This window comes from Apodemus sylvaticus, chromosome 22 (genome assembly GCF_947179515.1).
Source record: "Apodemus sylvaticus chromosome 22, mApoSyl1.1, whole genome shotgun sequence".
Taxonomy (NCBI): Eukaryota; Metazoa; Chordata; class Mammalia; order Rodentia; family Muridae; genus Apodemus; species Apodemus sylvaticus.
In genome coordinates, this window is record NC_067493.1 from 40,131,768 (window position 1) to 40,146,011 (window position 14,244).

At 51.5% G+C, this 14,244-nt stretch overlaps 1 protein-coding gene across 1 annotated transcript in view; it reads right to left on the reverse strand.

Annotated features, from left to right (window-relative positions):
• The window catches only part of Adgrd1 (adhesion G protein-coupled receptor D1), a 119,925-nt gene that overhangs the window by 18,593 nt on the left and 87,088 nt on the right, over positions 1 to 14,244 (reverse strand). The window contains exons 16-18 of the mRNA XM_052168618.1: positions 9,649 to 9,752; positions 8,499 to 8,610; positions 7,973 to 8,126 (exon numbers count right to left, since the gene is read on the reverse strand). Of these exons, the coding sequence (XP_052024578.1) occupies positions 7,973 to 8,126; positions 8,499 to 8,610; positions 9,649 to 9,752 (370 nt within the window). The remainder of the gene's footprint in view (positions 1 to 7,972; positions 8,127 to 8,498; positions 8,611 to 9,648; positions 9,753 to 14,244) is intronic.

A 14,244-nucleotide genomic window follows, 5' to 3' on the forward strand; every position in this document is an offset into this window, starting at 1 on the left:
GCTACCTCTCCATGGCGACTCTTCGCAGGAATACTAACGATGACTCTCTCTGGTCCCTCCCAGAGACAGCCAGAGCCTCAAGCATCAAGAAGACACTGAGGCGTGTGGTGACACGGAGTCTCCAGGCTCTGGAAGGCACACGTCTTACATCAAGTTCTCACAGTCCACCCAAGATGGCAACATTGCCTCCAGTACCCTAGACAGTGGAAGCAAGGGCTGGTCCCAGGCTGTGACTTTATGGTATCACATGAGGACTGAAGAGCAACCAGGAGGACAACCAGAGGATGGACAGATGGTTAGGAGGACAATACAGAGCAGAGAGGTGAAAAGCTCGAAGGGGCTTCTTCATCCACTTCTCTCTCTCTCTCTCTATATATATATGTATATATATATACAATATACATATATATATGTATATATGTATATATACATATATATACATATATATACATATATACATACATACACATATATATATGAAGATGTATATATGTATATATACACACATATATATATACATATATATACATATATATATATACATACATACATATATATATGAAGATGACTTCCATTGTGAGGAACATTCTCATTTTCTTCTTAAAACACCTTTACCACCTAAGATGTTTAAAGCTAAGAGTATACAGGACCACTAAAAGAAAAAAAAACCACTCTTCTAGTTATTAGCACAGAGAGGAACTCACAGGCATATATATATATATACACACATGTATATATATACATATACATACATATTTTCATGTGCCCATGTGCTCTGCTTTGGGAATCTAATTTTGTGTCTCTAAATTCCTGCCTGTCAGAGATTAAGAAGAAAAATATCACAGGCAGTGTCTTAGTCACGGTTTCTATTCCTGCACAAAACATCATGACCAAGAAGCAAGTTGGGGAGAAAAGGGTTTATTGAGCTTACACTTCTACACTGCAGTTCATCACTAAAGGAAGTCGGGACTGGAACTCAAGCAGGTCAGGAAGCAGGAGCTGATGCAGAGGCCATGGAGGGATGTTTCTTACTGGCTTGCTTCCCCTGGCTTGCTCAGCCTGCTCTCTTAGAGAACCCAAGAGCACCAGACCAGGGATGGCACCACCCACAAGGGGACCTCCCTCTCCCCTTGATCACTAATTGAGAAAATGTTCCACAGCTGGATCTCATGGAGGCACTTCCCCAACTGAAGCTCCTTTCTCTGTGATAACTCCAGCCTGTGCCAAGGTGACACACACAACCAGCCAGTACAGGCAGAAAAGCACAGAGAGTGGAGGCAGACAGAACTCAAAGGGAAGGAGCCAGGGGCCGCAGGGTCAAATGACACCTGGCTCCCTTCCTGGGGATACACCAGACTTGCTGTGCAGCCCCAGGCAGCTGGCTGAACCTCTCTGGGCCTCCATGATCCTGTTTATAGAATGGAGAGACTGTGGGATGCTCTCACAGGGCTATTGGAAGGGCCACACAAGATGCATGTGACCAGCAAAGCCCTGTGTGTGACTCTGGTCACACACAGGTAGGGATGCTGATTCCCTACCTGTCCTCACCAATGTCTCATATGAAGCTGTCGTCCCCAAACCCCAGCAAATGGTGTCACTTTTCTGAAGTCCCTCTGGCCCTGTCACCACAGACATATTGTCTCTGGGTCAAGACACGCTCCTCTCAGGACATGGTAAACTTTCAGAGGCCCCAGCCTATTGCTGTCCTATAGATAGCTTTGGTCTCCCAAGAACTTGATGGAGGGTGGCAGACATACTTGGGGGAACTACTGCAGGGGAGTGACCAGAAACAAGAGAGGAGTTGGGGACCTCCCACAGAAACCACCGACACCACCTTCCTGTGCTTCCTCTTGTTTTACCTACAAACGGTGTGAACCCTGAGACTCTTGGGACTCTATTCTGAGTGGCAGGAGGCAGGAGCATGCGCTTCTTATGGGCTCCGTACTGGATTCCCACCCATTGGCTCCAAGTGGTGATCTCTCTACTCTGGGCTCCTGGCTCTTAACCTCTTATTGACACTGTCCCATAGTTAGACATGTCTTACAAACATGAAATCAGTGCTCGCCATTTGTACTGGCTGGTTTTAGGTCAACTTGACACAACTTGACATCAGAGAGGAGGAAACCTCCGTTGAGAAAAATGCCTCCAAAAGAGCCAGCTATAAGACATATTTTCTTAATTAGTGATTGATGGGGGAAGGCCCAGCTCAGCGTGAGGGGCTGGGGCAGTATCCCTGGTTGTCCTGGGCTCTATAAGAAAGCAGGTTGAGCAAGGCCGGAAAGCAAGCTAGTAAGCAGCATCATGGCCTCTGCATTGTCTCCCACCTCCAGGTTCCTGCCCTCACCACTTTTGACGATGAACTATTCTATGGAGCTGTGAGTGGAATAAACCCTGCCCAGTTCCTCCCCAAACCGCTTTTGTGGTCCTGGTGTTTCATCGTAGCAATAGTAAACTTCGCTAGGACACCATTAAACCTGACCAAAGGTAGGAAGCACTGCCTGGCTAACCCTACCTAAACCCCACCACCACCCAGAGGCTCAGCTGGCTTCCTAAATAAAATCGAAGAGGAAGGTGAGCCTGGAACAGATTTACTTCATTGGGGTCTCGCCCTAGATGACGGGGACTTCACAGACGACATTGAGTTCAACAGGGAGCAATAAACCTCATGTCTTCTCTCCACACTGAGTTGGTAATCAAATTCCAGTTGGCTGCATCAAAATGCAGGCACCGCCACAGTCCCTCATCTCCCCAGAGATACAACCTGTTCCCCTTGATTTTACAAACCGCTGTCCCCAGCTCGGGTCACAGCTGCCACCAAACCTGTAACTGACTCTACGCCTCCTCCCCACCTCTGCGCTACATTTCTAAAAACTTCAATTCTGTGCAGCCTGAAGCACTGGTGGGAAGAGACCTGAGGGGGGAGAGGCTGTGTCTCCCTCAGTCTCTGCCTGCAGCGGGGTCTCCCGTGTCAGCTCCGGTTCCTTCTTCATTAGGGGGTTGGGGAGTTAAAAACCCGCTGCCCGCAGATGGACGGTACTTAGGCCCAAAGCCAACCCTGCACAGAGAAGATGAAGGACACAGTTCACAGGCTCCTGACGAAATTAATTAAGGGCAGGCTGATGGGAAGATGGATGGAGGCCGTGGGGGTCAGAGCTGCCTGGCGTTCTGTTTGTAGAGAGCTTGTATGGGGGCTGCAGACTGAGTTCTGTGAGGACCACATATGTGGACATCAGAGAGACTCCGGAGCCTACCACGATGGGAAGCAGGGTGCCCCGCCCCCCCCCAGGGTTTTTTTTCAAATGGAGTTTACCATTGTAGGAAATGCCCTTCATGTTTCATATTGGTAAATAGCTCCTTTTTCTTCAAATTGGCAGATCAAGTAAAATATTCCTCTAGGTTGGAGACAGCAGACTAGCATGCACACTCACACACACTCACACATACTCACACTCACATGCCCATCCCACATCCAGGAACACACACACACACACACACACACACACATATACTCTCACATGCCCACTCACACACATATACACACTAGCACACATACACACTCACACACACACACTCACATGCCCACTCACACACATATACACACTCACACACATACACACTCACACACTCACTCACACATCCACTCACATACACTCACACACTCACTCACACATCCACTCACACACACTCACATACAGACACATACTCACACACCCATTCACACACACGTACACGTACTCACACACTCATGCCCACTCACACACACATACATACACATACACACATACACACACTCACTCACACGCCCATCCCATACCCATTCACACACACATACACACACACACTCACATACTCACTCACACGCCTACCCCCACACTCCCATCACATTCCATGCTCTGACAGCCTGATGATCTGCCCCTCCCCATCAGAATGACTTATTTTCCATGAAGTAAGATGCTGGTAGCCATCCGTGTCAGTGTCTAGATCTTTCCTAACAGAAGCCAGAAGTCCCAGGAAGGAGTCACCTCCTACTTGGGTCGGACAGAAGAAGCAGGTCACACTTGGCTCAGTCTCACTGAGGGGCTAGAGAGCAGTGGACTTCAGCCTGTGTCTGTCATACAGACGCAAAAGCACCAGTGCGACCACCCAGGCTGCCAAGCTGAGGCCACAGGAACCATGGGGACAGAGGGTACCAGCTGCATGGCCTGCGGCGGTTGGAGGTCGCTGCCCACCCACATCCCCTGCTCAGCAGCTCTCCAGGGAATGCCCTGGGAAAGTGTCAAGTGTCAACGCCTCCACTTCAGCCTCAAATAAATGGCACTTGCCAACTCAAAGCGCACACGGTAAACACAGTTAATCTGCTGTTTGCGTAATGAGGGCTGAGAAAATTAAACCTAGTTGAAGGAAGGCAGAAAAAAAAAAGCAGCAGGTCTTTGATGCCTGGCCCATGTTTTACGACTGCAAAAATGGTGGGTACCCATCTTGAGCAGGACACTTGTAGGAAGCAGACACTGTGCGGGCAGGGACTCCTTTGGATGAGCAAAAGTCAACACAGCCGACAAGCCAAGACCAGGACAGGGCCTCCGCCATGGCCCAGGGAGACTCTGAAGGATGGGTGGAGAGTAAGGCTCCAGTCTGAAACTTTCTGAGGCCCTGTAAACATTCCCAAGTGTGAGCCAAAGGAATTCAAGAACATCCAGGAAATCACAAGAACAACAGGGGGGCCTGGGGCACTTGAGTGGCTTCCTGCTTCCTGGCTGATGACTCCTGGCTGATGACAAGTGCGGCCTTGCCCCTTCCAAAGCTCCCCGACCAGGCCTGCAGGGTTTTCCTTGGGGCAGAGCTAAAACCCCTAGCCCTCATCTCTGCATTAGAAAGCACCTTTTTTGTTTGTTTGTTTTTTGTTTTTGTTTTGTTTTGTTTTTTGAGACAGGGTTTCTCTATATAGCCCCTGGCTGTCCTGGAACTTACTCTGTAGACCTGCCTCTGCCTTCCAAGTGCTGGGATTAAAGGTGTGTGCAACCACTGTCCGGCATAGGCTGTTGACACCTGTGCTGCTCTCCCCTCTAATCCCAGGCCACGGTGTGTTTATACAGGTGCCTCAGGGGCCACCGTCCCTTCCCAGAGCCCTCTGAAGAAGAGCGTGACACCAGCTGGGTTCGGTCCCCTCTCTGCTCCTCCACTCTGATAGGAAACACTAGCCCCGGGCCAGCTTCAAGCAGTCTGAGTAACAGAGTAGTGGGCCGGTAGACAGGAGGAGGCTCAGAGCTCCCAAACTATATCATCCCAAAGGTCCTAAGTCACGCAAGATCACAGAAAGTGTGGCCCACACAAAAGAAACATTTGCGAGAAACTGCCTGGGAGGGGCCAGCGCCATTGATGACACTGAAAGAAGTACCTAAAGCCACCAATCAGCAGAGCGTATCAGGTAGCAGATGCATTCTTTCTCCTTTTAAAGGAGAACCGTGGATCAAATGGGTGCTCTGAAACCAAGAAGTATAATCATTGAAACAAAAACTTCACTAGAGCAACTGGCAGGGGCCAGTTAGAGCCGGGGGATTCTAAGACCACGCATGTTACATGGAGATCAGAGGGAAAAGGAGTCAACTCAGACACCGTGGCACTTCTGGCGGGCACTGGAGGCTGTCAGAAAGGAAAGCAGAGCAAGGCTGGTGACACCACAGCTGCGTCAACAGTTGATAAGGACCAGGAGGAATGTCAGGAAGGCAGGCAGCTTGGTCACGACTGAGTGCAAAGGCTGAAAGGGAGTGGAAAACCCTGAATGAGACCTAAGAGAATGAAGAGCGGACTTCAGGGCCAATCATGGAGACAGAGGCAAGGAGGGAACACAAGGGGTCCCTAGGAAAAGCATCAGCATCCAGAACAGCCACCTCGTAAAATGACAAGATGGACGGTGTCAGATAAACAGCCGTTGTCTGATAAGAACACACACGTGGTTAGGAAATCTGCTTCCCCAGATACGGAAAGAAAAGAGAGTGCTCAGGGAGAGAGCTAGGGACACCCACAGCAATGACACACACAGACATGCACATCCGTGAAGGTACAAAGATACATGTACACACACATACAGGATGACAGACGCACACACAGAGGCACACCCACGTGCGCATACCCGGATACGCACACGGATGCGTGGACACCCGTAGAAACACAGACCTGCACACACAACACCAATCGCTTATGAAATTATAAGCAACGGTAGAGTTGGGTGCCCTCCTCTCTTCTTTTCTCCCAATTGAGTTAAAAAGCAATAATATCAAACGACATTTATAGAGCTGCATTATTAGGTCCATAACAAATAGAAATGTAATAAGCTTCCAAGGCACACAGGGGAGGCAAAGAGGGAAAGCTGTGTGGGAGCGTGGTGAGGAGACCCAGATGGCACTTCAGACTCGCAGGGACATCCGCAGAGGACCAGACACCAGACACGGTCCATCCGATGGATAAACGGGACACACCCTGCAGAGACACACCCCGTCTCCTCTCTCAGCTTTGGTTAGAGAGGGGAGGTTGAAAAAGTGATACCGTACCCCGTGCCCCCCATGCAGTTGTGATATGTGTAGCAATCACCGCAGAAAAGGGATAAAGTAATAGAACCACTTAAAAGCAACGCTTCCGCATCACACTGTAATTTAGTGAGAACATAAAATAGATTTTAATATGCTGAAATGCATACAGTAAACACAGGGGCGACCGCTAAAGAAAACAACCCAGAAAATACAGGGAGAGCTCATTAAGAGCATTAAAGCGCCGCACAGGAAAATACCCACTTAACTCAAAGGAAGGCAGAGGGAGAGGAAACAGGAACAGACCAAGTGACGTCAACACCTCACTTCAAAAAATGGGCAGGGCAGACAGAGGAAAGGCCTAGGCCAGAACGGAGAACTCAAATGTTGTCCTGCACTAGCTAAGCCTGACACGAATTGAACACACCATAAGAAACAAGGACAAAGCTGGGAGGCAGCTCAGTTAGGGAAGGAGCTTGCAGAGCAAGGGGGAGAAGGAGTTCAATTCCCAGAAGCCACTTTAAAAAGCCAGGCACAGTGGCAGCTACCTGTCACCTCATCAGAAACAGGCAGGTCCCTGATACACTCTGCCCAGACAGCCATGAGCTCCAGGCTAATGGGAGTCCTTATCTCAAAGAAACAAGGTAGACGACACCTGAGGCACGACACCTGAGGCTAGACCCTGGTCTCTATATGTATCCACACAGGTGCACTCATACAAACACCCATGCATGCGCGGGCACAACACACATGCACGCGCACACTACACAGAAACAGGCACCCCTACCGCTCACTGACTATTTGGTTTCTTTTCTAAGAACACCAGCTACTTTTTTTGTGTGTCGGGGAAGCAGCATTTTCATGTGGTATTCCAGGGTGCTCTGTCACCATGACCCACCGGCACTCAGAGAATCAACCGTAGGAAGGTTGGGATTTCACAGCCTTGTAAGCCAGCGCCATCATTTCCGTGGACAGGAGGGACCAGTCAAATCCCTGAAGCTTATTAGCCAACATGGCAGAGCACAGATGTCCCAAGACAAAGGAACAGTAATACACCATGGGTCACACTGACCAATCCCATCTCTGGCAGTGTCCCTCCACACCTGATTCCCATCCCATTCCATCTCTACCTAAACCCACCCCATCTCCATCTAAACCCACCCCATCTCCATCTAAACCCACCCCATCTCCATCTAAACCCACCCCATCTTCATCTAAACCCACCCCATCTCCATCTAAACCTATCCCATCTCTACCAAACCCTGCCCCCCCACTCGCCTGCCCTACCTCATTGTCACCGGAACCCATTCCATTATATCTCCCCCACCCCTACCCGGCCCACCTCATCCCTCCCAATCTATGTTAATAGATCCCATCCCTGCCATCTGCCCCACCCCGACCAAAGACCCCAGCCTATCCTTGCCTTCTGCCCCTCCCCTACTACATACCCCAGCCTATCCCATAGTAGTAGAGGTGCTTGCTGTCCTCTGACCCGAAGACCTTTATCACCATGCTGTAGAGATGCAGTCCCTCCACCAGCATCCAAGCAAAGGCGGTGAGGAAGAAGTAATGCAGGAGGACAGCCAACACCTGGCACGGGACCTGGGAGTCAAGCAAAGGCGCAGGGTGAGACGGCGGGGCGCACAGGGACCGCAGGGTGCACAGGGACCGCAGGGTACACAGGGACTGCGGGGTGCACAGGGTCTGCCTGCTGAGGTTTTGCTTACTCGTATTTATTCCCGAAACACCTTTAGTCCCATGACCTCATTTTCATCCCGGGGAGGCAAGGCTCAGTTTCTCAGGCCAAAGTTCTTCTACAACTGGGGACTCTGCCGCTCCCCAGCCACGCCCACTCCCAGCATGCCCTGTGACCCAAGAAGAGACTCCAACAAACCCACGCCCCTGGGTCTCCTGAGGAGACAGGCACTTGGGTGCAAATGGACAGCTGCAGGCCGAGAATCCGCGCCTACTCACCGTGCCAGGCTCCATGCGGAAGCTGATCAACAGCAAGACCTGGGCCACCAGGACAGCGAAGGACAGGTTGGCATGGATGTGGTAACGCTGGTTCCGAATGGTGCTGACAGAACTGAAGACAGAGAGGTGGGTGTGAGCCCTGGAGCTCAGCCTCAACATCCTATCCCCATTGGGGTCCCCTCTCTACTTCTCTTTGAGAAACCATGGGTATGTTTATAGATCGTACCCCTGCCCAGTGCCATAGCTCCCTGCTTGGACCCCGATTGGTCTCAGCTAGCCTCCCAGTTCCTTTCATAGTTTCCCCAGCCATCCTGCACAGCCTGAGCTCTTTCCTGGAATTTCAGCAGCTCATCTAACTTCCTGTTCCCCTCCCACCCCCCACCCCCGCTGTGAGGGATGGGGTGGGGGAGCTGGAGGGTCCTAATTGAAATTCCAAATTAGAACCTGCAGAAGATACACCCCATGGCATCATAGGTGTCATCGAGGGTGGCAGGGGAGGAGGATACTCTTGGATACGAGAGGGTGGCTTCAGGACCTACTATTCTTTTATAGCCATTTTATGACAGCGCTCTGCCTGGAGGCCTGGATGGCAACCAACAGGGAGAGAGCTTCCTGGCCTCCTGACCCGAGATGCTCACCTCGGCCCTGTCTCCTTGTGTATGGTAGACTGATCGAGAAGGAATTTATTTATTCTTTGGCTTTCTTGGTTATTGATAGGCCCCATCCAAAGGCATTTATGCATAACTTGGCCTCAAAGCCAAGCACCATTGCTTGCTGAAGAGGGTGCAGTCAAGGATGCCTGTGCTAGCTCTTGCCTGGCTCAGATCCCACCAGAGATCTGAGTGCCAAGGTGAGACTTTCCAGACCTTTCTGGCATGTCTAAAATGGAAACCCTACCCTACAGGCCCTGCTATTTCCATTCTTCCTGCACCTCAGATATGAAAGTGAAAGTCACCAGAAAACAGTCATATAGTCACATCTGGACCCCTACTAGCAGGGCTAGGGTGCACGCTCCCTCCCCCCACACACACACACAATCCCCGCCCAGGGTCTTCGGAGCCAGAAAGAAGAATGGCCGGAGTGACAGGATGCACTGATATTTCCAGTAAGTTGCTAGACTTCTTGGGGACACAAGGAGAGGGTGACTCACGACAGTACTGCGAAGGTGACCAGTGTGGCAGCCAGGCAGAGAACTGACAGAGAGCAGCCAACGTAACTGATGGACGACAGCGCCACCTGGTGTTCGAGTGTGAGCTGCAGGAACAGAAGGAGATGTGGGAGGCTGGCCCTTCCACCCCATCCCCTGGCTGGGATGGTGTCTTAGTGGAGACACCCACAGTGCTGACCCTGTGATGCCAGCTCCCAAGACTTGCCTCATGGGAAGAGGGTTACCCCACACTGGACTTCGGGGTTGGCATGTCCCGTGCTCCCGGTTGCTACGCCGTACCCCCTGGCTTCCCCACTGAAGCTACCTGACCTGTATTACCACCATACACCCAGCCATGTCTGAATGGGTGACCTAGGATGATCAGAGACATGTGGCCTCCTCTGGCTACGAAACACAGGGAGCAGCAGTGAGGGGCTTGAGGTGGGTACCAGCGGATTCACAGACACAAAGCTCGGAAGATGACACATTGTATCCTGGGTGAGAGAATGTGCCAACCCACTGAGGATCACTTCCGTCTCTTGTCCTCAGTATCGCTAACCCCCAAACTGACTGTCACCATGTGCTTGCCGTCACTGGCAGGCACACAGGAGCCCTTGGGACCATCTCTTAAATGGACACCCATGTGGTCACCTAGACTGACATCTGTTGTGACAGACCATCTTTTGTGCGATACAAGACGTGTGTAAACAGACTATGAAGCCCACTGGAGCCCAGAAACCTGTACTTGATGTTCCCATCCATGCTCCAGCATCTGGTACCCATCTTTATTCTATTAAGGTTGTCCCCCCCCCTTTGGCTCTACAGGATGCTGTCCCAGATCTGATGGAGGCTAAGTTTCCCCTCCTGCAGCTCTCTGACCCTGGACGGAGCCCAGATACAGTCAGGCCTTGAGAGATGCCATGGTTCGCTGGGCGGCTCAATCTTGGCAGCTATTCCTCACCTTAGTCAGCTCTGTCATTTGCTGACCACAGGCAGGAGCCTTACTGGGGCTGAGCCCAGGCTGTCAGCATTCTGTGTCCTATGGAAATGGATACCCGATGCAGATATAGGTGGACGTGAGCATCCCAGCTACTGTGGAAGGATGGAGATTCCATGACCCCTCATGGAGTTCATTAGACATTGAGACTAGGCCATTTGCAGCTCAAGTCACCCCATAGGAGAGTCCCCTAAGGAGTCTAGTCCTTATCTGGGGGAGGGGGTGGCACACACCTTTAATCCCAGCACTTGGGAGGCAGAGGCAGGCAAATTTCTGAGTTCAAGGCTAGCCTGCTAGCCTGGTCTACAGAGTGAGTTCCAAACAGCCAGGGTGACAGGGTGACACAGAGAAACCCTGTCTCAAAAATAAAAACCAAAAGAGAGAGAGAGAGAGAGAGAGAGAGAGAGAGAGAGAGAGAGAGAGAGAGAGAGAGAGAGAGAGAGAGAGAGAGAGACTAGGCCTCAGGAACTTCCTACCAGGATCCAGGAGTCTCTCTGTCTCCCATCAGCCACCTGGCTTACCAGGGAAATGAGGCACACCTGCCCTTCGCAGTGAACAAAATTCAGGACTTTCATCAAAAGCCAGGCGGCTCCTCAAGGTTGATAGATTGACTAAGCTGTCAATCACAACAGGGAGCTACCTTCCTGGCTAGAGGGCAGAGCCCAGGACCTGGAGTCCTGGTGGGAACTACCACCACATCGGGATGCAGCCACTCTCCTGAAAGATACCTGTAGCCCACAGAGGGGAAAAAAATTAGGCTCTTTCCTCCGTCATCTGTACTGGCTGTCAGGAACTAAGATTAACCTATGGTACAAAGCCAGGCAAGGAAAGAAAAAAAAAAACAGGTAGGAAATCCAAGGACCAGGTGTGGCATAGGTTCTCAGGACTGAGTTCTTCATGTCATACCAGACAGCAGGAGATAAGGACTCTCCCCCTTTGCTGGCAGATTCTGACCCCAAAGTGCTGGGGGGGGGGGCAGTCGTAACTGCCGGCAAAGGTCCCTTGTTCCCTACCTTATCCCAGAGGCATGGCCAGGCTGCTTGAAAACAGTAGGATGGGTTTTAACGTTGAACTTTCTGGGTTTCTGGTCCAGCAGCGGGAGATTTAACTAACCTACAGCACTCAAAAGGAGAGTAGAAGTAGGGTCTGTGTGTGGCATCTCACCCTTGTCTGAAATGGCTGGAGAGACAACTGCCACTGAAGCAGGTCCCCACCCCACCCCACGGAGGTCAGAATCCTGAGGAGATGCAGGAACGGGTCTGGTCTGTCTGCACCTAGTTGGAGCAATCTCCAAGATGCACCGATTCATTTGAAAGAAAGGCGCAATCTTCACCCTTTGTTCAGAGAACAAAGGGGTGCTTGCTGCAGTCGGTGGTGAAGGAAACCACCGATGGAGAGGGAGGTGAGTGGGGGTGGGACTGGTTTGCTGTCTGCCCTGTGTGTATAATCTCTACAAAAATCCACAAAGAATTCCTCCACTTCCGTATGTCCCTTCCATCTGGTCCTTGGACTCCTCTGAGGCTCCCTGCCCATAAGGAGACCAAAGATCAGGCTATGGTCACTTCCACCTTCCAGCCTGAGCTGCCCATGCTGGCCATGCTTGGTCCTTTGCTTCATTTGGGGGCGGGGGGAGTACTATAATAGGTCAGAGACTTCCCTCTGCCTCAACCTGTCCCTGCACCTAGCCACCAAGCCTACCCCTTACTCCATAGAGCAAGACCCCTCCCTCAATCAGAAAGCAGCCTCCTCCTGAAATGGGATCCCAGAGGAGACAGACAGCCCCAGCTCTGCAGAGCTCCTGCCCCCGCCCCCACCCCCCAGCTTCAGAGCAACTGATTCTTAATGAAGATTCTGGAATAAGGCAGGCATGATAGGTGTCTGCTCCAACAGCGGCATCCTGGGTCTGGCTGGAGGAGCTGATGTCAGAAGGTGGACCCCAGAGTAAGGACCTAGGGGTGGGGCTCCCCAGGGGTTACCTGGCAGCATTTTTATCTGCTCTGTCTGTCCCAGAGTCCCTCCTCTCTCCATCCATCCCTGACCTTCTTAGAAGCAGTTTGCACAGTCCTCTCTGATGTGACCGTGTAGGCTCACATCCATGGCCTAGATAGCCCAGGAGCCTCCTCAGAGCCTGAGGGAAAGATGTCTAACCAGAAGCAACCAACAGGGAGACTACCACAGGGAGATGATGAGACAATGGGAGGCAGGAAGGGAGGCGGGAATGAACTTGAAGCAGAGGCAACAGGGGAGAGAACAGGATAGGAATTAGGAAGATGATGAGGAAAAGACTCTGCCTGAGGCGTCTAGTGATGGTACCCAGTATCTTCTTCCTCAATCATTCCCTCCTTTATCACAGAGGTAAGGTCTCTTGCTCAAACCAGAGCCAATTGGGTTAGCCTAGTTAGCCAGCTCAAGCCAGGAATCCCACAAGCCCATTCAAGTTTTCTATGGGTGGCTAGGGACCCAAGCTCTAGCCCCCAACTTGCGTGGTAAATGCTTTATTAGCTGAGCCACCTCCGATGCTGATGTTTTAATGTAAGAGGTCCACATCCAGAGGGAGTGGTTAGGCCTCCTCCTCCTCGTCTCGCCGCCCCAATCTGACATGAGCCATCACAACCAGGACATCCTTAAGGTCCTCAGGCTCAAAGCTCATTTGGTGCCAGACATGGAGTTCAGGGGCTCGGGGTTAAGGGATGAAGGATGATGCAGAAGCAGAACCCTTGGCTGAGTACTTGGGGTTAGGGACTCAAGCTAGGGTGCTGAGCCTTGGTTCTCAGACTGAATGGTACCCACTCCATCTTTGTCTGATAACTGCCGTGGGGCTCCAGGAGTCAGCAGCCTTGACCTGGGCTGCAGATGGCAGAGCTGAGGCTCAATAGACCCACCCAGCACACAGGAGGGAGGAACCCTGTGTGTCCCAGCGGCTGCCACAGTTGGGTGGAAGGGGTGAGTGCTACAGACCCACAGCCTAGGACAGGGACACAAGTGACTCCTGGAGGTTGAGTGACATGCACGGGCTGAATGTCCCGTAGCAGGAGCTTGCCTGTGCGCAGTCCTCACAGACTCCTCCAACCCTAGGAAACACCCATATGGTTTCTGGTTGTGCCACACTCCTGGGGCCCCAGTAGCAGCCCACACCGTGGTTCCACCAGCCGCATTATTCCCTTGTTTTCATGCCTACGTACCTGACCCCTTCGGGGCCACCCCAACTGCCACTATCTTGAATCCAGATGAGAGATGGTGTAATAGCTCTGAGTGGAAAGGGGATCCACAACAGAACCCCACAGGCACACACCCAACACCAGCTTCAGGACAGTGTCGTGTACCTGGGATGTGCAGTGTCCTTTCTTTCCCAATGTGGCCAGATTTAGAAATGCAAAAAAATAAATAAATAAAATAATAAAAAAAAAAAGGGGGACTGGATCGCTCTGAGTCAGTGACCACAAACTCAGTGCCCTTAAAGTGCCTGGAAAGGCTGCAGGAGGCCAGCTGAGGTCCCCATTCAGAGGAGCATGTGGGACCACACTCTGCCCATTCATCAAATTCAAAGACCATTCACTCCTCCTTCATCTGAGCCCGTTGGCATGGTCAGCGGCATCCTTCCC